The 24,389-nt window shown below is 39.2% G+C and overlaps 1 protein-coding gene across 5 annotated transcripts; it reads right to left on the bottom strand.

Moving 5' to 3' along the window:
• Positions 1–1,478: 1,478 nt before the first annotated feature.
• On the bottom strand, positions 1,479–21,006 carry CREM (cAMP responsive element modulator). 5 transcript variants are annotated; one of them, XM_008949865.1, is made up of 5 exons: positions 20,913–21,006; positions 20,625–20,770; positions 13,382–13,570; positions 4,312–4,468; positions 1,479–2,595 (listed from the first exon to the last, which is right to left on the bottom strand). In XM_008949865.1, exons 2-5 carry the CDS (start codon positions 20,668–20,670, stop codon positions 2,451–2,453), a joined length of 537 nt encoding a protein of 178 aa, XP_008948113.1. In that variant the 5' UTR covers positions 20,671–20,770; positions 20,913–21,006; the 3' UTR covers positions 1,479–2,450. The 5 variants fall into 5 exon arrangements, with proteins under 5 accessions (XP_008948113.1, XP_008948115.1, XP_008948117.1 ...); XM_008949867.1 differs by lacking the exons at positions 13,382–13,570; positions 20,625–20,770; positions 20,913–21,006 and adding exons at positions 5,168–5,192; positions 8,911–8,946 and having other exon boundaries at positions 1,479–2,194; XM_008949866.1 differs by lacking the exons at positions 13,382–13,570; positions 20,625–20,770; positions 20,913–21,006 and adding exons at positions 5,168–5,192; positions 8,911–8,946 and having other exon boundaries at positions 1,792–2,595.
• Positions 21,007–24,389: the final 3,383 nt, after the last annotated feature.

The raw sequence follows: 24,389 nt of genomic DNA on the forward strand, positions 1-24,389 counted from the left end.
AATAAAAAATAAGACAAACAAATGTTTTTAAAGTATTAGCAAAGAGATGACTGTAGAGTACACAGATGTGAAACAAACAATGATTCTTATCACATTTATAGCAACAGTTAGTACCAGATACTATTGGGAAGATAAAAATAAGAGACGTTTTTACTGGAAAGACATCCACCATGCACTCAAGTTTCTTTCCACTGAAGTTTCCAAATCCCTTGAGTCAGGAGCAATGCCTACCTGTAACAGAAAACAGATTCTATTGATAGAGCCACAAGAAACAATTTTCTGGACACTTATTGCAGTCTAGAGGCTGCAATATGGATTTGCAGACTGTACTCATCCTGCCCAACTTTAACAGAACCTTTGAATTCTGCTGACTTCAGCACTTCAGATGCATTTTCACAGTGAAACAGATATTTCAAAGTGTACTTTACTTGTGTGCCAGACCTGTAGCAGAGCCTCTGGGCCCAAAAGGTAGGCCGTTTCCTTTTTAAATCAACTGATGTGGCTGCAGGAAGTGAAAGATCATATCTCTTCTTACTAATGTTCTCATGTACCTAGAGGGTTTTTGAGAAGATTAGAGAGTTATCTTGTGTATTTCAAGTAATTTGGGAAAGCTAAAAGGAAACCATTTTTAAAAAAAGATACACATACACCCCAACAGTGTCAGAGAGAAGATTAGGTTAAATAAGATTTCATTTTAAATTAAAAGAAGATGTCTCAATGACTTCAGTAGTGGCATGACTCCATCCCTCCCCGGCTCCACACACATACACACACACACACACTCCCTCCAGTAAAGTAGGAACTAAGCCTTTCTTCCTACAACACCAGTAAGGCAATGGTGCTGCTTGTTCCAGCAAAGCTCCCAAATACTCTGCTCTTAGACTGTACTAGCCAACAAACAATTAGATCATTCCTGAATTAAAGAAATACCCAGAAGCAATTTTGCATAAGCACTATTTTCTTTCAAAGCACAGTGGAAAGTTGGCACATACTGCATTTACCAGAACTGTAATCTGTTCTAAGCATGGGTTTACTTGAAAAATCTTCAGCTCTCGCCTATGGGCTATTCCGGAGCACTGTGAATCAGCAGCTAGTTACTGTTTATTGGAAAGCCTCCTTCTTTAAGTCACCTTTACCTCCTCTCTGTACTTGGCAGAGACTGTGAGAAGAGCTACTCCATCAGCCTTCACTGTCAACTGTCTACAACTGTCCAGCATCTAGAACACAATGCATTCAGGGTGCAAAATTGAATTTTGATAGACAGACCTCTAATAAAGCAAATACTCAACAGACTGCAGAAAATTTAAGTAAATAACAGCCATATAACAGACAGCTTCTTTCAGGTACTTACAAAATACTTAGAGTCACCTCACGAGCTTAGGTACTCTCTTTTCCTTTGTCCTCTTCCAGATACTCACGGATTTCAATGCATCTCAAATAATCAGGTTTTTAAAAGAAATCAGACACTACACAGATTAAACAACATGGTTCTATTAAAAACTATCTTTAACCATGGCACTCAGTGACAGCAATACAATACTTTTTTCCACAAAGCAACTAATATAAAAATATGCCATAAAATCATCTGTAGGCTAGTATGCTAGTACATATGTGTAATCATAACATTCTTTTATAAACTCTTTCCTGAGATACCTTGGATTGTTTGATTTTCTTGTACTACTGGATGCATTATCTTTACGATTCATCTAAAACAACTGTAAAATATTTTATAGGTGCAGGACACTCACCATGTAAAAAGTAGTATGTAAATATATGGCAAAGAAATAGGTCTTAGAAATTATAGGGGTTTTTTTACTTTGATACATTTTTTTAACATTTGGCTCCTTGGGACATGGAAGGGAGCAGCATGAAAAACCTGAAATTAGAGCTATGAATTGACATGAAGCAGGAAAGCATTTCAGGAATGTTAGGAGTTGGAATATAATATAAATGACGCAAAGAGAAAGCCATAATTCATGTTGGCTACGTATTGCCTTATAAAGCAACTGGACGCATTTTAGTCAGTTCACAGTAAAATAAATATTTTTACTAATCTGTTTTGGAAGAGCAAATGTCTTTTAGGGTTTCAAGCTCCTCTATAAGTTTCTTGTTCTGAACTTCTAGCACTGCAACACGACTCTCCAGACATTTTATGTATTCTTTCTTCCGACGTCGACATTCTTTAGCAGCTTCCCTGCAAAAAGCAGAAGTAAAAAGTGCAAACAAAGAAGCCATTTGCATGCCATTAGAAAGCTCAGCAGAGTATGGAGACTATGACAGAATTCCAAATTTTGGAATCTCTCCCAAATCAGTCTGAAAACACTAAGCAAAACTGGGTTCCACAAGGGCCTCAAGTGTCTCTTTCTCAAGTTCATATGGCAATCTGTAGAATTGCTTCCTCTCATGCCTTGATTAAAGTTCATAATAAACGAGGTCCAAATGAAAGACAGTTATTCTGCTTTATGACAATAAAGATCTTTGAGGGCCTTGAGTTCCTCAATGAGAGTCTTGTTTTGGTTTTCAAGCACAGCCACACGATTTTCAAGACATTTGACATATTCTTTCTTCTTTCTGCGACATTCTCTGGCAGCTTCCCTGGAACCAATACAAGGCAAATGACTACAGGAACAAAATGGCAAAGACTGGATAAATGAAATTACCTGCACACCCTGGAGTTCCACAACAACCACCACCAAAACCACCAACAGCAACAACTGTTGGATTGTACAAACAGAACAGCAGGTAACAGCCATAAGCAATAACATGGTTAAAATACAACTCAAAACAACTAGAAAGTGAAACAAATTCAGCATCAACAAATACAAAGATGGAATTAATACAGAGAGGAACTAAAAAGAATCAAGTAAACAAAACGTATTGACTGGAACGGTACTAAATATTAAGGCTGAAAGCAGCACTTCTTCCAGTCACATCCCACTTAGTGTGTTTATCAGGAATATTATATTTTGCAAGCAAAACCTTAAAAACAACCCCAAGAATTTACTTTCAGAAAATACAAGCTGAACACTACTCTCATCAGAAAAAAAAAAAACAAAAAAACAAAAACTGATGCTAAGCTTACAGCCTGCTTTTTTTTGGTTGGTTGGTTGGTTTTTTACAAACAGTAAAATTTAAGTCCAAACAAACACAATTCATTAGCAGTTTAGAACTGTCCACCTAGACATTTCAGCCTGGTGTCTGGGTTTTGTTGCTGGAAATAGCAGTCTGGAGTCATCCTCACATCTCTGCTCAGAATTCTGTTAGACTGAAGCTAAACAATCTGGGTAGTACTTTCAGAAGCATGTGACTGAACAAGCACTCAATTCCAGAAGAAATTTTTGAAGTACTGTGAGTCCACTCCTTTAATATCTTGGAACCTGACACACTGTCAAGTTGTGAGAGTGTAACTTTCCAGCAAGTTATATGAGAGATAGCATAGACACTGGTTTTAAAGATGAAGAGAGGAGAAATGAAAGGAGGCACAACAATACAGCAATCCTTGTAATTTAAAATGAAGGCAGGCATGAGAGCAAAGCAATGCCATTAATTCCATCACAAGGCAAGCGACTATCCAATGGATTAGAGATCTGCAGAGCAGACCTGCAAAGCAGACTGTTTCTTCCACTGATCACCGCTGACAGCAGTATGTGTTTAAAAAAATAAAAAGTCTCCTAAGCATAGCAAGAAGAATGTACAGAGAAAAAAAGGCATTTACAGCATACAGTCAAGCCCATGTCAACTAATGAAAAAACATACAGCCCACTCACACAATAGGCCTCACTAAATGACAGGGGCACTGCACAATAACTTATCCCAATAGCCAAGTGTTCAGGAAAGTCTATAATTATCATTCCATCCCAGAATAAGTCCTCTTCAAAGCATCATTAAAGGACAACTGCTAATGAGGTCCTCAGGAATTTTCCTAACCGATTTTTTGCTAGGATGTTTCAAAAGGAACAAACCCGTACTGGTCATTTTACTATCACCTGGGGGAGGAGGGGGCAGGAATTCAGCAATAAGTATACTTCCAGATCATCACAAAAAGTATCAGAAAGGGACAGTGCCAATACTGATTTCTGAACTACTACAATATTTTAGAACTAAAAATCCATGGTGATAAGGTCAACTCTAACTTTCCAGAGTTAGCAGCCAATACTCAATCCTACAAGGACATGGGATGACTGACCAAGAATTTCCTGCCTTCCCTCCATAAATCCCAGGCGATGCTCATGACCTTAAGAAGAAACCTTTATTAGAATGTTTTGGGATTTTTTTTTACAGCCCTGACTACTAATTGTCACATTGTCTTACCTATTTTTCAGAAGTCTCAGCTCCCTCTTGCGTGTTGCCTCTTCTGCCAGTTGCTGAGGGCTATGCAGAGCCCCTGGTGAGGCTGCCATTACCACTCCTTGAGGTAACGTAGTAGTGGGAGACCGAATCTGGTAAGCTGGCATGTCTCCAGTGGCAGCTGTACAAAAGAATCACATTTAACACTTCATGGCAAAAAAGAACCATGCAAAAGTCTCTCTGAAAAGAACAGATTTTTGCTGATGAGTTATCCAGAATCTCTGCTTCATAAAATATTTCACAAGCCTGTCATGTCCCAACTATATTTGTTATCTTATTAGCATTTATTTCCACGCTGTAAAATGTTATCTAAATTGCTCTAGCATGTGGCCACACTAGCTTGCCCAACTGAAGCCTGTGAAAGCTTCCACATTTATTTTTCTGACAACACGAGGAAAACTGTTTGAAAAACAGAGTGCCCACACTTATTTCCTCTTTGCACAATCCCATGAAAAGATGGTCCTGCTGTTGCAGCCATTGAAGTTTATATGCTACCCCTGTCCTCTAACAGAGGCTTCAGGAGTCAACTTGCTTCAGAAGTCAAGTCTTTCTTCTTGTTTGGAGAAAAGTCTGGCAACTCTTGGAAAACCAGTGAGAGCCACTGTTGCCAAAATGAACAGACAAGTGCTCATGTTGAACAGGAGTATGTTTATTGAGGAAGAGGACCACAAATAGGACGCTGCAGCACAGTGGGCAAGAGGAGGTAGCGGTCGCACAGGAAAGGGTGTAGCTACGCAGTAAATCAGAGTGCAAGAGTTCAGATTCAGGTCCTGAGCCTACCAGCTTTGAGCTCTCTCCATGCTAAATGCAGATCCAAAACCTGACATGTTATTTGGAGCCAGTACCTTTCCAATAGTCTCACCTCATTTCTGTATTTCTGAAGTGCTCTGTTTCTACATGATGTACCCCAACACTAAAACACAGCCAAAGTCTAAAGTACTCCTGTCTTGTCTGACAGAGGAAAAAAACAACCAAGTGTATCCCTATTCAAATTACAGACAAGTATTTACCTATACCTTTCCATAAATATTTTACATCTTCATAGAACAGAATTTCAAATTTTGTCATTAAAGCAATTGAATATAAAGATGAAACTTCAGTGTCTGTTACATTATACTTAATTTACACTTTAATTCTTTAAAGCAATATTCAAACAATGGAAGAACTTGACTTGTGCTGCAGTTTAACCCCAGCTAGCAACTAAGTGTACAGCTGCTCGCCCACTCTCCTCACCCTCCCCCAGTAGGATGGGGAGAGAATCAGAAGGGTAAAAGTGAGTGAACTCATAGGTTGAGATGAGAACAGTTTAATAACTGAATTAAAATATAACGATAATAAACAAACTATAATTAAAAGGAAAATAACAAGAAAAGAGAAAAATAAAACAAAGGCAAACAAGTGATGCAAATGAAAGGCAATTGCTCACCACCGACAAGGAAGCAAAGCCCAGCCTGTTCATGAGCAGCAGGCACCCCCTCACCCACCCTGGCAGCAGCAGCCCCCCCAGGCAGCCATCCCCCTACTTTACATGCTGAGCATGACATCACATGGTATGGAACTTCCCTTTGGCCACTTGGGGCCAGCTGTCCCAACTGTGTCCCTCCCAGCTTCCCAGGCACCCCCAGCCTACTCACTGGTGGCGTGGGGTGAGTAGCTGAAAAGCACTTGACTTTTTGTAAGCCAACAGTGTGTTATCAACATTATTTTCATCCTAAACCCAAAACATAGCTCTGTACCAGCTACTGTGAAGAAAATTAACTCTATCCCGGCCAAAAATGGAACAACTTGGAAAAATAAAATGTAGACAAAAACACTTTGGGGAGGCTGACAAAGCAGGAAAGAGACAGCAGTCAACTATAGGGGGAAAAAAAAAACCAACAAACTTAGTAAAAATATTACTATTATTCCTGTTAAGTTAATGCAGGTGCTTCACTAATTAAATACCAAAAAAACCAGGATCACGCTGTGTTTAGATTACAATTCTACAGACATGTCCTGAAATCATTATCAGCTTAAACACTCTGCACCTCCCCCCCCTACTTTTGGTCCTGTGGGTAAAAGTGTTTGTGGAATTAAAGATGAACTGGACCAGTGAACTGACCCAGGGTGGATAATCCCCTGGGGATGGGGGAGGGAGAGAGAAATCGGCTCAGGACAGCCCTTTGAGCACTAACAGGCAGCCATCATGAACACAAGGCTTGGTCTTCTTGTACATCCGAAAGAGAATTACTTAACCCTTTAAGTTCTCCATATCTCTTAGAAGTCCCAGTCATGTCAATGGGCCAATACTTCACCTGACTATTTATAAAAATGGAATTTCAGAACTCTTCAGGCTCACCTTTATGCTGGCTGTACCACAACAATTTATGGACTCCACAGTGAGAGCTACCTTTTTCTAGCTCTCAGCATAGGTATAAAGAGATGTTATCACTTTAGTTTGCATTAGCTACAATGAATTAGAAGCCACAGCGAGCCATTTTGAGATCAAGTCATGGGGGAAGACCCATAACCCAGGTCACCTCAGCCTGGCAAGACCAACTACTTTGCTGTCTTTGTTTGACTTGCACTCAGATGTTAGCTAACAGGATTTACTGCTGCTGTTGGTAAGAGGACTCTGATAAGGTACCTGCAATGTGGCTTAACAAAAGCGAGTTCCTATCTCAGCTGGAATCAGCAAACACCACTGTTAACTAACAACATGCTGCCTGGATAGTTGGACCAGGTTTCAGTAGTGTCTGTCCCTGCCTAAAGGCTGGCTCACTTATAAACTTACCAGCGTGGTAACAGAAACAAATAAGCATTTTGGTGGTGCAGACCTTGCAAACCCAGGGGGGAAAAAAAAGCATAGCATTGACAAAGTATCTTTTAGTTGTGCAGTAATACATGGTTTATGATACATTATTGCAAAGTCTGCAAAATTTTTTTGTATAACTCATAAAGTTACAATAAAATACTGTTTCCTCAAAAAAAACACTTAGGCTTTAAGCACATGGGATAAAACAACCTTGGAAAAAAAAAAATCATAGTTTAAGTCTAGTAATACAGCTACATATTAGAGAGAAGGGCACCTTCCATTTCAGCATCCAAGACAAAAATCCTCCACACCTTCTACCAGACTGAAAAACCTCTGTGGCCATTCCCAATAAGACCCCGTGGAGCTTTAAAGCCATTCTTAACGCACCAGACCTAGGACTGAGACTGCTAACAAAACACCAGACCTGGAGATCGTGCAATTCCCCAACATCTTGCCCCAGGCCATCTTTTTTCTTTTTTTTTTCCCCCCTCTCTCTTTAAAATTGCAAAGAAGTAAAGTCACTGAAAACCTGAAGCTTTGAGTTGAGACTTACAATTATTAACAGGAAGACAAACAAACAACAAAAAAACCTAAATCACATGAAAAGAGTACAACTAGTGCAAACTAAGCTTTGAGAAGAAAAAAAAAATATAAAAAAAAATTTAAGAAAAAGATCAACTACCTTGTATTAGCAGGCTCTTGGGAAAAGTAACTTGCTGAACACTAGAGAGCATCCCTGCACTTCAGTTCTTTCAGTGAGCACCCAGAAGAGGAGCCTGATGTATGCCATGTATTAGTGTCTGTTCTCCCCTTCTGTGAGTCATCAGCATGGCTCGAGATTATCAAAGGGTTTTTAGCTTCACCACTAAACAGGCTAAACAAGGCATGAATCAGTACCCCTTTGAGCATTAAAAAAAATAATTCAAAAACCAAACCATCGACTTGAAGAAGATACTTATCTTTGGATTAATGAAACCCTCTGTAGGAGGCTGAAGCAGCAGCACACCCGTGGGTGCCGGCTGGGAACTGGTTAACAGCACAGAGCTGCCCCAGGCAACTGACGAAGCAGAAAGGAACTGACTAAATCGCAGCATGACTTGGAGTTGACGTCAATCTGTATCTTGTTTGGAGTTTAACTTTTCCAGTTCCCTACTGCAACACGATTCCAGGAAATCTAATGACGTCAGCCTTTTGAACTCAATTAGCTGAGGAACAGACCATTTTAACAGTGAAGGAGAAAACAAGCAGGCATTACAATACTTACAATTACTGCTCGCTCAAATTTGTTGGCATTTGGTATTTTCTTCAATAATGAAAGAAAGATTAGGGTTCATTTACAATACCCAAACAACACGCACCTTCCTCGTACAGCTCTGCTTAAGCCTATTTTAGCTATCAAATCTGAAATGTTTATTGCTAAACAAAAAAGCAGTCATTTTTACAAAAATAAAAAATATAAACATAGTAACATTTTTTGACTCTCTCCACAATAAAGAAGAATTTAAGAGTGGTGGATTTTTCAGCCAAATCCTGCATTGAATAGTAAAGACTAGTGAATCAATCTGTGCCAGAACTCATGCACTTACAGTGATATTTCTTCCCCCAAATGAAGCTGTTAAAATTGCCCTGAAATGCTACACTGACTAGATAGAACCAGAAGCTGTTTGTGCCAGTTTTGAATGCAGAAAGAGTTACAGCAACAGGTTCAAAAGAAAATTTCACAAATACTAAGCACTGCTTAGACATCCAAAAATATGCAAAAGGATAACAAAAATTTTACCTGTTTCATCTCCTGTTACAGCCATGATCAGCTTCTCCACACACGACTCTGCTGTTCCTCTACCAGAGCTCAGCGTGCACTGTTCCAAACTAGCAAGCATGTGCAGGATTACAAGCAAGAGCACTGACATCACAGTGACCTCACTTGCTTACCACTGTCATTAATATGCTCTGTCACTGGAACAGCTCACTGAAAGTGCAGCCCAGAGAAGTCCTTTGCCAGTAAGCCTTTATTTTTTCTTCTTCCTCGTCCATATTTATCTAAGCCTCACTTTGTTCTTTGCCCTGAATTATTCATAAAGCTACAGAAAGCACCCACCACAAAGCTAAAGTAAGACCTGAAAATTCACAGCACCGACTGACAGAAATTAAAACAGCGCTCTGGAATTCATGAATGAATCTGACTGATAAAGTCAGAACTGGATAGAAAACAGGGAAATTTTAAAAAGATGTGCAATTGTTTTGATTGGAGCAGTTCCACTAAAAGGCAGAGAACTCTGTTGGACAGACATGCAGGACAGGAAAGCTTAGTAAGCTCTAACAAAGTGAAATGCTAAAGTTCCCTGCTTGGCAGGGGGGACATGTTGGGGAGGAACCCACAACCCACTCATTTAATTTCAGTTAAAAGCTTCAGAAAAGACTGAAGAAAGCACAACAAAGTCAGTCAATCTAAGGCTAGTGATTTCAGATGCTGTAACAGCCAGAGCAGTAACTGGTTAAAGTCTGCCCTTCCTTTTCCAAAATAAGTCCAAGAGATCTAGGTGACAGTTTTAAAAATTAATAATAATTAAAAAAAAAAACAAAAAAAAAACAAAAAAAAACAAACTAAAACTAAAAAACCTCATTTCTAACAGACTTATTCCTTATTTATATCAATTTAAACAGATTTAGTTTCAAAACAACAGTCCAGGCACCTGTATGTACTTAGGGTATGGAAAACTTCTAAGGCCTTTCTCTGTAATAAACAACGTCAGACTGGTAATTTGTCAACTGTGAAACTATGCCCACAACAGCAATAATGGAAGCAGCAGCAATGCAAAAAGAGTGCCCTGTGATTACAGGACCACTTCAGGATCACATGAACAGAAGACCAGAACTGAAACACACAAGAAATTCAAGCCGCAGATCCCAAATGCCACTGTTCCTGTCACCGACCATATTATGAGAACACACACAGATCCCAACAGAATGATACTTGACAAAGCTTTTCTATACTCATTTTCACTAATAATGAAACACTTGCTTTTGCTTCAACTAAGCAAGAAACCCCTTAGCTTGTATTAGGAAACCATCAGGACCTCAGAACTGCCTCTTATTTTGCCTGTGAATGTAAACTTGTGGTAAATATTACTCAAGTTGAATCAACACCTTTGGCACTTTTATACTAATCCTTTTTCTCTATCAGAAAATAACAAGCACTGTGTTTATGTGATGCCATCCACTATTACATGAGATTCATCAACAAATTTTTTATAAAAAATAAAAATATATATAAGTGATCTGAAAAATTCTGAAGGAATTACAGGACTAGGATCAGGTAGGTTGTTTGGACTTATAGGACTGACAGGTTGTTTTGTTTTTTTTTTTTCTCCTTTCTTTTACTTCTATGATTTTTACAAATAAAATTTAATTATACAAATATATATTAGTGGAAAGATTACTAAGCAGAATGTTGTTTTCCAGTATTAATAATCTGTGTTCTCACGATATTAGGCAGTCAGCTACAAAGTGTACATAAATTACAAATGTTTATGAACTACATTCCTATAGACTTTCCAGCATAGGGAGGATGATCTGCAGTAGGATGTATTAGAGATTTGTACATCCAACTAATTCCATTGTCTCACTCCATCCTGAATAACTCAGGCTTGTTGACGATATGCAATTATTATTATAAAGAGATCTGTATAACATCAAGTGTTTTCATACTCTTTTTATTAAAGAATTTTTTAAAAGTACCAACAGTGTGGATAATAAAGTTGAAACCTTTTTATCTTCCCATCGTCTCCGAGTTCATGCTCACTTATCTATTCCCTTTGCATTTTGCTCTCTATATTATCCAGTTAACCCCATGCTATGTTATCTATGTTAACCCCATGCACAGCTATAGACTTGTGGAGGAGTGGTTGGAAAGCTGCTGGGCAGAAAGGGACCTGGGGGTGCTGACAGACAGTTGGCTGAACATGAGCCAGCGGTGTGCCCAGGTGGCCAAAAGGCCAGCAGCATCCTGGCTTGTATTAGGAATAGTGTACTCAGCAGGACTGGAGAAGTGACTGTCCCACTGTACTCAGCACTGCTCAGGCTGCACCTTGAGTACTGTGTTTAGTTTTGGGCACTACAGCACAAGAAGGACACTGAGGTTCTAGAGAGGGTACAAAGACAGGCAACAAAGCTGTCAAAGGGTCTTGAGGATAAGCCTTACGAGGAGCAGCTGAGGGAACCGGGGTTGTTTCACCTGACGAAGAGGAGGCTGAGGGGAGACCTTACCGCTCTCTACAGCTACCTGAAAGGAGGCTGCAGGGAGGCAGGTGTTGGCCTCCTCTTACATGCTGCACCTGACAGGACAAGAGGAAATGGTATTAACCTACACCAGGGGAGGTTTAGGTTAGACATTAGGAAAAACTTCTTCACTGAAAGGGTGATCAAACACCGGAACAAGCTTCCCAGGGAAGTGGTTGAATCACCATCCTTGGATATATTTAAAAGCTGTCTAGATGGGGTGCTCAGGGATACAATGTAAGAGTGGCCTGATAGAGTTAGATGGTGGTTGGACTCTAGATCTTAGAAGCCCTTTCCAACCATAGCGATTCTGTGATTCTGTAACTCCATGACAAAAAAGTCTGTAAAAGATGGCCAGTCAAAAGAAATTCCCATAGAATGAAGCACTGCCAGATAAAACCCCTAAGTCCTGTGCTTCTTCATGGAGAGACAGAGAAGTTCTCTAATTTCAGGGATGTGTACACACATGTACAGAAAACAGACTCATACTCAGAAAAAACACGCTACCAGAGTGCAAAATTTGTTTGGAGGTTAACCAGATTTGGGTATTAAGGCTTTGCTAAGAATGTATTCATAACATTTATATGGGGATTTATAACAGTACCCTCTTCATGATGAAGACTAACATTTTGGCTAAGGGTTTTCCATATTATAGCCTTAGAACTACAGCTTACAAGCTTCCTTGAAATGCTTCTGAAAAGTCCTGGGAGGATAATTTATTTCACCAAGAAATTAACCAGCAGCCATGGAAGAACTCAAATTTGGTATCATTATTTAAGCATTGTCTCAACAAGTTCAGATATATACAAGCTATTAGCTTTATTTACATCTTTGGCTTGCTTTACAGCAAAGGGAGAGAAACAGCCTCTTAAAGACAGACTTTATTTCAAACATCCCTATTAGGTAGAAAAAAAGCACCTCAGTCTGGACTTCAACTGTCTCAGGTAGCTGTATCTACATGTGTCAATGACTCTCATCCACTCCATGAATACATATTTCAAGTCTTCCTAGCTCTTCCCATGGTTCATTTCAGAGAGCTGTTTTGGCATATTTATAAAGCCCTCCCTCCCTATTTCTCTGTACCCTTCTTTTTTTTTTTTTTTGAAGGGAGAAAATAAATTCCATATGTCCTTCACGGCAACCATTAATTTAATGTCTCCATACAGAAATCTCTTCCCCATTTTCAAACATTTTCCTCAGCATAACCCTAATCCAAACCCTACTTCCCCTTGTATCAATATGAATCCATGATACTTTCGGTTATCAATCTCCCTCAGCATTTCCAGAAGGCTGGGAACACACAAAGGAAAATAAAACCCTGCATAAATTACAACAGGTTTCAAGAACTCGCTATTCACAGTTCAGTTCACGTGTGCATTTTGTAGGACTTACAAAGTGCTCTTCTGTGAGAAACCTAACTTCAGTAAAGGATCTTTCCAATAGCTATGATAGTCCTAAGTTGCAAGGAAATTCTGCCCTAAACATATCTAAAGAACTTCAGAACTTGTGTTTTAGAAGGACTGATTATCTGAAAACAACAAATTAGTTTCATATATTAAAAGAGATGCACTATTAGGATCTCATTTCAATCTGTAACAGCACCTTTATTGTAATTAAAGGTGTCTCAAAGGTTGGACAAGAGAATTCAAAGCAGATAGTGATTTTACGGTTGAACTTGATCTTAAAGGTCTTTTCCAGCCTAAACTATTCTATTCAATGATTTTATACTGCTACTTCCGGCTCATAACTTTTTTAAATCAAAAGAAGTAGCTGCTTTACTGAGCAGAGAAACCGAGTTTCCTCCTAAAAATCTCTCATCTTGTTATTCATAACTATTCATTCATTGAATGAATTAATATTTAACTTCATTTTTTAGTGTAACAATGTCAAAACAAAATAAAATGCCTTTTAGGAAATTTGTTTTATAAGAAAAAAATAAAATCCAGTAGACTAAAAATATACCTTGAACAACAACTTGGCTTCCGGGAACCAAAAACCGTTGTGTGCCCTCAGGTGATTGTCCTGTGTATTGTACAATGGTAGCACCTGGCTGAGGAGCTCCTGAATTTGTCACTGTTAATGTCTGTAGTCCATGGGCACCATCAGAGGCAGGATTAGAAATCTGGATTCCACCGCTTTGTGTTATAGTAACTAAATATAAAAAGAAAAAGAAAAGTTAGGCAACAGAAAGAGATATGATATATGCCAAAAAGCAAATCTCCCTTTTTAAACTAAACATTGTCTGACAGGACTCCTGGTCCTCTCCTTGCTAATAGATAAATTGTACAATAAAGCACATATAATGTTAACACTGAATTCCACAAATATAAAGCATCTTGTGTAGTACCTGCCATGTGTATAGCAGATAAAAAGCAGCATTCCATACGTTTTTATCGCTGTGCTTCTAGAAATATTAACTCTCCTAAAAGTTTTAATATAAGAAAAAAAAAGAAAAAATACTAGCTCCTAGCCATAAAGAATCATTGCTGCTTTAAACACTAATGCAAAAATGATATTAAAAAAAAAAAGCTGCATTTATCGACTCCCACAGAACAACCACCAGAACATCTAGATAAAGGAAAAACACATCTTCCAACACACTGCTTTCCTCAAGTGTGTGAGAAAGTTTTGCTCAACAACATTTATTCAAATTGTACAACGTTTTAAAGATTTTTATAATTATGTAAAACAAGAATCAGAACAAAGGGTTTTTTCCCCTGCCATGTAATCAGCAATACGAAAAATACAAATATGCTTTCCCCATTAAAAAAAAAAAAAATCATATTGTGTTGCTCATCCTAATTAAATACTTGAAAAAAAATTCCCTATAAAGGTTATTAATTGTATATTCCTTTGGAAATTACCATTGTCTTGGTTAAGAGCAGAAACACTGCAGAATCATGGAATGATTTGGACTGGAAGGGACCTTAAAGATCATCTAGTTCCAATCCCTCTGCCATGGGCAGGGACACCTCCCACTAGATAAGACTGCTCAAAGCCCCATCCAGCCTGGCCTTGAACACTTCCAGGGAGGGGGCATCCACAACTTCTCTGGGCAACCTCTTCTAGTGCCTCACCACCTTCACAGTAAAGAATTTCTTCCTAAAATCTAATCTACATCCAACCCTCTTTTAGTTTAAAACCTACACTACCTAAATCACTATACTCTGTAATAAAAGAGTCCCTCCCCAACTTTCCTGTCGGCCCCCTTTAAATCCTGGATGGCTGCTGTATGGTCTGCCTGGAGCCTTCTCTTCTCCAGGATGAACAACCCCAACTTTCTCAGCCTGCCCTCACAGGAGAGGTGTTCCAGGCCCCTGTTCATAGAATCATAAAATGCTTTGAGTTGGAACGGACCTCAAAAGGCCATCTAGTCCAACCCCCGTGCTGTAGGCAGAGACATCCCCAACTAGATCACGTTGCTCAGAGCCCCATCAAGCCTGACCTTGAATGCCAGATCAGAATATAGATGCCAGAGATGGTCTTACTACATATATGTAGTTCCTTCCTCTTTAGTTCTGTCATAGTACTCTCCTAGAGAAGCAAGAAACTAAAGTAATGTTTGAGATTTTGTAAGTTCAGTGGAATTTTTAGCAGACTCAGTTGTTGATGAGAAGAATAAAGTTGCAGAATTGCAACACCTGGGCTGTGGGCAGACCCTACGTCTAGGACAGCAGAGAACACAGAAAGCGAGGAGTGTTCTAGTCCATTAAACACATCAGGAGCATGAAGGTTAAAACAACCCGATGTGCTCTAAGCAAGTAGCAAATGTGGTTTTACTGGGGGAAGCGTGAGGAGGCTGGAGGGCCAGGGGCCCTGCCCACCGCAGTACAGCGGTGTTCGTCTTTGTGGCCCTCCTCTGGATCCACTCCAACAGGTCCACATTCTTCTTACAGTGGGGGCTCCAGAGCTGGATGCAGTACTCCAGGCAGGGTCTCACACCAGAGCAGAATCACCTCCCTCGACCTGCTGGGCACAGATCTTTTGATACAGCCCAGGACGTGATCGGCTTTCTGGGCTGCAGACACACATTGCCTGCTCATGTTCAGTTTTTCACACACCAGCACCCCCAAGTCCTTCTCCACAGGGCTGCTCTCAATCCACTCACTGCCCAGCCTATATTTGTGCTTGGGATTGCCCTGACCCAGGTCCAGGACCTTGCACTTGGCCTTGTTGAGCTTCATGAGGTTCATACAGGCCTACTTCTCAAGCCTGTCAATGTCTCTCTGGATGGCATCCCCTTCCTCTAACATGTCATCAAGCTGATGACAGCTTGGTGTCATCAGCAAACTCGCTGAGGGTGCACTCAATCCCATTGTCCATGTCACCAACAAAAATGTTAAATGTTAAATACTGGCCTCAATACGGACCCCTGAGGGACACCACTCGTCACTGGTCTCCACTCAGACAATGAGCCATTGACTGCAACTCTTTAAGTGTGATCATCCAGCCAACACCTTACCCAACAAGTAGTCCATCCATTAAATCCATGTCTCTAACATTAATTAAAATAATCCTGGAACTTTTAGATGAGAACCCTATTCCCAAGAAGTAACAAACTTCTTCCTCCCCCAAAAGACATTTAAACTACAACCATCATCATTGTATTTAAAGTGCTCTGAGACGGTACAAAAATCATATGCATACAATATACGGATTCAGGATTGCCAACCCCCCTGATTTCACTGTATTTGATGACATTCCTGAAGGTTCATGCCTGGTTATCTGAAGACATGATTTGTAGAGACCCGTTTGAGTTCTGGAGGTAGTGATTTCAAATGTTCTCTTTTGACAACAGTAGGTTATCTTCAATGTGCAACATCAGATAATAACATTTCAAAGAGCACTGAAATACCAACCGTTGATTAGTAAACTGTTACCAGTAAAGTAGGCAATCGTAACTATCTCCTAGAAGCTCAGCTAATTTTTTGGGAGAGTAATAGAGTCATTTACCAATCATGTCAAGTCCTAGCAGCTAAATTAGCTTCCTTTTGAGGAAAACAGGGAATTCCTCTCATACTGAATGAAGCACAGAGCCTTATTTGCAATGTTGGAATAGGGTTCAGTATAGACCTTCAGTCCTACCCTCAGAATGGGGAACATGTCATGTAGGAACCAGCTGGGTGCTGCACACAGGCTCCATAAGGCATTAAGGGGGGGTGGGAGGAACCACCACACACAAACAACAATGAGCAAAATGCTTTTTCAGTCTGGCCTCCAAAACAGAAAGTGCCCTATTTGGGGGCAGGGCAGAAGAGAGAGAAGCAAGAAGAATAAATCTTTGCGCCCTCTGTTCCTCATGAGATTCAGGGCAAGAGCAGGCTCCCAGAAGTGCACAAGCTTCCCAGCAGGACTTGCCACCTCTACCTCCCAGAGAAGTTATACACAGCTGAATCCCAGCTCTCACAGAGTTAGCACCAAAAATGGTATCACTACACCATCACAGCATCATACCACATAAAAAAACCACAGTTTGGGTTCCTGAACAGTAAAACATCAGCACAGAATCATACAAACTTCTTGGCTCCACAGTGAGCCTGAGTAAAACAATTATGTCACAGTCATCCTGCAATTATTCATTCAGATCACAACCCAGCACTTTTCTAAACAAGAGTGGATTAACTCCAGTAACTGCCTCCCTTACAGGATTGCTCCCTGCTCTGGTACCAGAACAACACACCGCCCACACCCCGTTCACATCCTGATCTTAACCACTGCAAGACTTTTGTTGTGCTGGAGTACTACTGGAAACGGGGCCTTCTATGAAGAGTACAGTACTTTCCTGGACAGTCCCTGGAGCTGTACATCTTGTAGGTGGATCACTGTAGGTGGCATCATCTCTTCTAGCCAGGACTGAAGATGATATTAATACCATTCTCCAAGTATGACCAACAGCTCTAATCCAGAGAAATCAGATCTTTCCCTCCCTTCCAGAACTGGAAAAACTAACTGAAGTTGGTCTTTCTGAAAAGACTTTTTAATTCTCCAACTGTTAAAAAACTTTCCTAAGACAGCAAGCAACCCAGACAGATGGCAAAAGAACTAGTAATTTTCACATCCCCTGCATTTTCTCAGACAGAATATAATGATACGCACAAGTAGGCAAAAGCAGAGCAGGGGGTCTGCAGTTGACTCACACCCTCCAGCTGAACAACTCAACTCTTGCATGGTTAGACCATAACCACTGGTGAGGCAAAACAATTTATTTTTTCAGGGTTCAACAACCAACACAAAAGAACCACAGCCAACAGAGTAGATGTGTGGTCAGAGCAGGCTACAAGGCTCATACACAAGACACTGCCCTATGTAAAACCATTCATTCCCCCTGCAGCAAGATAACACATATGTTGATGGAGGTAACTGGGAAAGACATTTTGTCTAGCTGGTCATGCTTGTCAGTCTATTTACTTCCATAAGCCAAAGCCAAGAAGCTCTGAAGAGAAAGATATTTGGAAACCATGGCAACACACCGTTTTGGTAAGCAAAGAACCACTATTGCTGCTCCTAATAGAGAAAAAAAAATATTGTTTTTCAGAAAAATTTACTTACTAAATTATTCCAAAAATCTCGGACATCCAGACACCGATATACAATCAAAATTATCTTTTCTACTAAACTGCCTTTCCTATGCAGGAATAGAAAGAACAGTAGGGAAAATAAGGAATCAGCAAACATAAGGCAACTGTTTTAAGCCAAGGCATGGTACAGATGGCTGTAGTGACACTGCCAGACCAGTTCTTCATTGCCATGGACACTGTACAACCTTAATGGATAAGCTGATGGATGCTCGTACAAGAGAACTCACGGAACGAAAGCTGGCCAGGAAAAGAATACTCAGATACAATAATGATAAGCAGAAGCAGAGCATGACTGACAAGAGACATACAGATAAAACAGATACATGTAGCATGGATCCAGACTGAAATGAGCACAGGAGATGCTGTATTCCCACACAAGTGTTCCCAGCTTTAGCTAACACCAGTTCCTGAGCACCACAGGCAGCCAAGAGGACAGCTACTCAAAAATGCTGAAGAACTGTGCTTCATACAAGTAAGGATTAGAAGTACACAGTCCACCTCTCTTTGGTAAATTCCAAATTAAGACTCCCTCTACTACAAGGGGATGACCATCCTTGCTACCACTTGGTACCAATTTTTCCTAACCATAATTAACCTAACCAAGTCTCTGAACACAGAGACTTCACTGAAACAAAAGAATCATATTAATGAACTAATAAATTGGGTAAGAAAAACCACTTCCAGGAAGACAAAGCTCTCAAAACAAAGTTTTTGAGCCAGAATCAGCAGAGTCCATGAAGACTAACATTGTATCCTGAAGCAATGCCTCATTATCCCTGAGAACCAATTTAACAAGTTAAATTTCCTGAAATATACAGCACATGTTTGAGGTTATGACTATAACTTAAAGAAAAAGCAGCATAAAACAGGAATCTTCTATACTTGGCTCTTACAAAAGCCAAGTTTAAATTAAGATAAATGAGATTTAATTAATTTTTTTGTGGACTCTGTTAAGTGAAACACATTGTTCGTGATCCTTTCTGTTGCTTTAATTTTCAGAAATAAACATTTGATTGAACAAGAAAGCAAAAACTGAATTTCATTATTCTTTGGAAGTGACTTTCCTGTTAGTATATGATTTATAGTTCTGTTCCAATTAAAACATCCTAAATTAAGAATCACCTCCTGCAACACATTGCTGGTAAAAGTACAGCTCTATTTTCCTGGAGGAATCTACAACTGAGAAAGCTAAACTCATAATTTCTCAGAAATCCTAAAAGTTTGAAAGCTCATTAGAACATAGTACAGACACTACAGCACTTCACGGAAACAGCAATTTGTTGTTGTTGTTTTGAAACTAAGCCTAACACAAACAAAAAATGCAATTCAAAAATTGAAGAAAATAATTTAATTTGGTCAAGAACACCTGCCAGACTCTGCACTGGATAACTGTAATTTAGCATGACCACAAGTCCACAGAAAAGAGCACTTCAGATGCTGCACATCATGAAGCAGACATTTATTTATGTCTACACTTTACAGACAGGGTAAGAAAAGTAGCTTAGGAGCCCAAGCAAAATTACTTGCTATGCTGAACGGGTAGATAATACTATAAGCAAGTTCTGGTTTCTCAGAATTGATAATTACTTTACTTACATAAATTAAAAATAACTGAAGAGTTCTGAAGGTGACTAGAATACAATTAGAGAGCCATTCTATCCTCTTTCATGTGCCATTGCAATGTTTTAATAGACTTCCTGTGTACTCTTGTTTCAAGAAAAAAAAAAAACCACAACATTTCTTTTGTTGCTTTCCTGTTATTATATCAAAGGAAAAATACCTGCATTTAATTGTGCCTACACACAAAAAGACATGGAAAAAAAAAAGCTCAAACTGTAGGAGTGAAGCTTTATCCAATACACAATTGAAAAAAGAGTTATTAGAAAGTTATCCCTTTAGCTGATACATAAGTAAGCCCAAAGTAGTCATGGAGAGCAAGTTATGCAAGATTTTTAACATAAATGCTGGAATAAAAAAGACAAAAAAAAAAATCAAAAAAATATAGAACAGAACTGTGAATCTAACTTTTAACTTGCATTTGGATGAAGGATCAAATCTTGAACACCACAATTTAGGTTAATTCTGCAGTTAGAGTGTTCATACTTCAGAGTAGGAGAGGAAGAGACATAGCTCTTTTAAGAAAGAAAATTCAAAGTTAAGTAATCTAATCCTCCAAACTTACACTAAAAATAAGAGTCTAACTCGCTAATTGTCATTTCATGTAATGAACAGCAGTAATACAAAGCAAATCACAGTAAACTGAAAATGCAATGATTTATAACATTGACCATTCACATAGAAGTGTCAACATTTTTCATCTCACCTGACCTTCACCTCCAAAATTTTTCACACACAGGAGTTCTAGAAGGACTAAATCTAGCAACCGAGACACATTACAAGAAACACACTCAAAGTCTATAGACTATATTAATATATAATATATAGATTATATTATAGTCTATGCCCATATTAGGAAAAATTAAAGATAAAAATTGAAAATATTTAGAAATATAGAAGTTGTCATTCTTCACCAAAATCCAACACCTCTACTCCATTTTGGAACTCCTAGAAATGAAGCTGTTGCTATGTACGTTCTGTGACACCAGGCAGTGTCTTTGCAAACATACTGTATTGCCCCGTGTTACTATGGTACAGGCTGGTTGGCACGGCCATCGCCGACACTCCAGAGGGTGCTCCTTCATCTTCTGACTTTTCTTCTTCTTCAATCCTTGGTACTGCAGGAGCATCTGATGAGAGTTCATTCAAAATTTTTCTAAAAAAGAATGTAGAAAAATTTATATATACGAAATTCCATATCCATGAGAAAACTAAGTCACTGGCTTTTATCAGACAGTTTTGCTGTACTATATAAGCTGCCTTTAAAAACCAGCAAAGCCAAAATAAAAAGTTCTTACCGGTACGAAGGCCTTCTTGAAAGTATTTCCCTACGTTTTTGAGACTCGCTTATCACTTCTGGTTCAGGAGATTCATCTACAATCGATGCTACCTGTAATAGCAAATTTTCTGAAATTCGTAACTTCATTAAAAAAAGAAGATAACAGACTAAAAGATTACTTTAAAAAAATTCTTCCACGTTTCTATACAGGAATCCTGTGCACTTATGTATCACTAATCATGTAGTCTTGGACTACTTTTTCCAAAGCAAATCACAAATTACGAGGTTAGGAACACATAACATAGCCATGTAGATGACATCTTCCCAGTCAAAATAATCCAAGTTACTTTTTTGAGAATGTGACCTACAAGAAGTACCAAAGACAGAAGATTTCTTTAAATATAAAAATATTATACAATTTAATTAGCTTTTAAAATGAAATTAAACTTTTAAAATGTAGAATACTGCATCTTAAATAACACGGTACAATACAAAAGCCTTTTCACAACCACACCAAAGCTATTTAGAAAATAAGTTTATTTAAATACACACATCTACTACACTTATCAACCCACATTCATAAATACAAATACATTGCTTAGCAATATTGTGTGAGTTTTAGAAAACCATGACAAGTCCACAATGTCTTATTTTCTGAGACCTTTATTAGCAATATTTTCACAGGGTCTTTTTCTCTCAAATTATCCAAGATGACATTAAGGCCTGGAGCTGAATCACACACTTTACCAGCAACTATCTTATTACACAGAACCGAAAGTGATTGCTGAACAAGGAAAATACCCTTTTTTCTTGATTCATTTAACTACTTAGAACTATTGGTCTGTAAGATTTCCAAACTGAAATGGTGCAGTGCAGTCAGTGTGGAAAATGACCTTTTCACACAAAGACAGAAAAGACTGCAGTTCCCTATTTAAGCACTGTGTTAAGCTAACATGGAACAAATGAGTTAAGTGACTAGAAGGCCCAAGGGTTTGACCTAGGTGTAGTGGAGGCTTCCCTGGAGCTTGGGAAGACAAAGAGCACTATAACTAATGCAGCTGCCAGGCCTGAGTGCTCGGTGCAAGAAACAAAACCTGCCTGACCCCAGTAAAAAATGACTGCTGGAAAGTTCTGGAAATTTATGGGTCTGGGTCACTCCAACTCAAATCTATAAAACTACACCTTGAAAAAAACCTACAGGCTATTAAAGAACAAAATTGACTCTTCACTTGCTTATTTTATTACATTCCAGTTCAATGTAAAAATCTTTGATGGAGCCTCATTTTGCTGAGTAACACGTAGGAAATGTCAGTAAAACTTTGTATCTGCCTAGCTAAATAAAAAAGTCCACACAGAAATAATGAGGTGCTTCAGCATGGCCACAGACGGATGGCTCCAAACCAGACTTCAGAGCTGACTAGCAGAGACAAAAGCCTCAAGAAATTTGTATTCATCCTTTTGTAGGATGGATCAACGCTGACCTGCAAACAGATCTTCAAAAAGACATTGCTCTCCAGTGCCCTACAGCAATCTGCCTGTGGATTGACCTTCAGGGGTCTGGCATAAACCTTCAGAACTAAGACAGTATTACATAGCTGAGAGCCTGGGCATCCTATCTCAAAGCAGAACTCTCATTCTGTAGGGGGTGAAAGGGAAAGAAAAAAAACAACAAAAAACCTGTTTGTCCCAGGACAAACAGCAGGAAACAAGACCTTAGTGCCTTTCAACCTTCCCAATCCATGAAGTGTTACCAACAGCCACCCCTAGTTTGTGAAAATGGCTGAAGAAGTCAGGAGCAGTCGTACTTTGGGAAGAAGGTAAGGACATCACAAGATAATTTAAGCATTTTAATGTGGAAAAAGACATTTTCTAAGGGAAATTTCAAAAGTTCTAACTTTTGTCAAGACAAAAAGATGAATTTAATGGTTAACAGGTTCACAACATTAACCAATGGAAACCATTGTCATTTTTTCCTGGACCTCATTCAGACTTCAACTTTATCACACTGCTCCGCATTCGAACACATTTAACTTCAAGTACACGTCAGTTTGCCAATACCCAGCACATTACAGAAGGAAGCAAGTAGAACAGTCAAATAATCTGAATTTCAAACCTTCCTACAAATAAAACAATATTAACAAAACAGTAGGTAACATGATACAGATAAGCATTATTTTCCATCCAAAAAGAAACAGCGTTACCAGAAAAAAATTTGAACACCTTCCAATTTAAAGCTGCAGGTGTCTGAGGGATAGGTCATGCAAGCTTTAATGTCAACCTTCAGCATACCTTTTTTTTTTTTTTAAAAAAAAAAAAATTTAACTGATACAATTTCCTAAGTTCTCCACCGTCTGGCGGAGATAGGATATCAAGTTAAAGCCAAGTGATCTGGAGGAAACACCAGGTGGCAAAATAAAGCACTTAAGAGGATCACAGAAGGGCTGAACAATCTCTGTAACGGAGTCTTTTACAGCATCTTCAAGCCCTTCTTGTAGAGTCATCTTATTTGCCAGTAGCATGCTCAAATGAAATCAAAGCAAAACCCCAGAACTAACTAGTCAGTGTTAATCAGGACACAGCTTTCCTGTCTCTACTTCTTTGGGAAAGGAAAGACAGCCAGAGTTCACTCAATACAGCAAATAATTGGCTTCTGCTCCCCTAAGAGGACACAGCAGCAACTGGCAAACGATTCCAGACAAATACTTCCTCCTGAGCTTTGCAGCAAGTCCTCTGTTTTTGCATATATGTCCTGACTACACCAACTTGAAGAAAAGCAATGGCAGAAACTGAGAATGCCTGTACTATGCTTACGTGATACAGTTCGTTCTGGGAAATTACAGTTTGAACAAATCTCACTGAAAAATTATTTATTTTGGATAGTCTGGTTTGACCTCAAGTTTGACCAAACTCAAGGCACTTGACATCTACTGCATCCATTTCAACAGTGATTTAGAATTTCAAAACCTTACCAGGTCACATCACCTGCACTTACTGCTTACAAATAAAATAGTCAGTATTTGGCCAAGGTTTTACTCTCCATAGAACCATAGAGTCTTTTAGGTTGGAAAAGACCTTTAAGATCACCAAGTCCAACCATAACTCCACCAAGTCCGCTGCTAAACCACGTCCCTAAGCACCATATCTACATGACTTTTAAACACATCCAGGGATAGTGATTCAACCGCCACCCCAGGCAGCCTGATCCAGTGCTTGACAACCCTTGTGGTGAAGACATTTTTCCTAATATCCAACCTAAACCTCCTCTGGTACAGCTTGAACCCATTTCTTCTTGCCCTATCGCTTGTTACTTGGGAGAAGCGACCACTCCCACCTCACTACAGCCTCCTTTGAGGTAGCTGTAAAGAATGATAAGGTGCCCTCTCAGCCTCCTTTTCTCCAGGTCAAACAACCCCAGCTCCCTCAGCCACTCCTCATACAACTTGTTTTCTAGACTTTTCACCAGCTTCATTTCCCTTCTCTGGACGCACTCCAGCAC

Source organism: Merops nubicus, unplaced genomic scaffold, assembly GCF_000691845.1.
Source record: "Merops nubicus isolate BGI_N331 unplaced genomic scaffold, ASM69184v1 scaffold10321, whole genome shotgun sequence".
Taxonomy (NCBI): domain Eukaryota; kingdom Metazoa; phylum Chordata; class Aves; order Coraciiformes; family Meropidae; genus Merops; species Merops nubicus.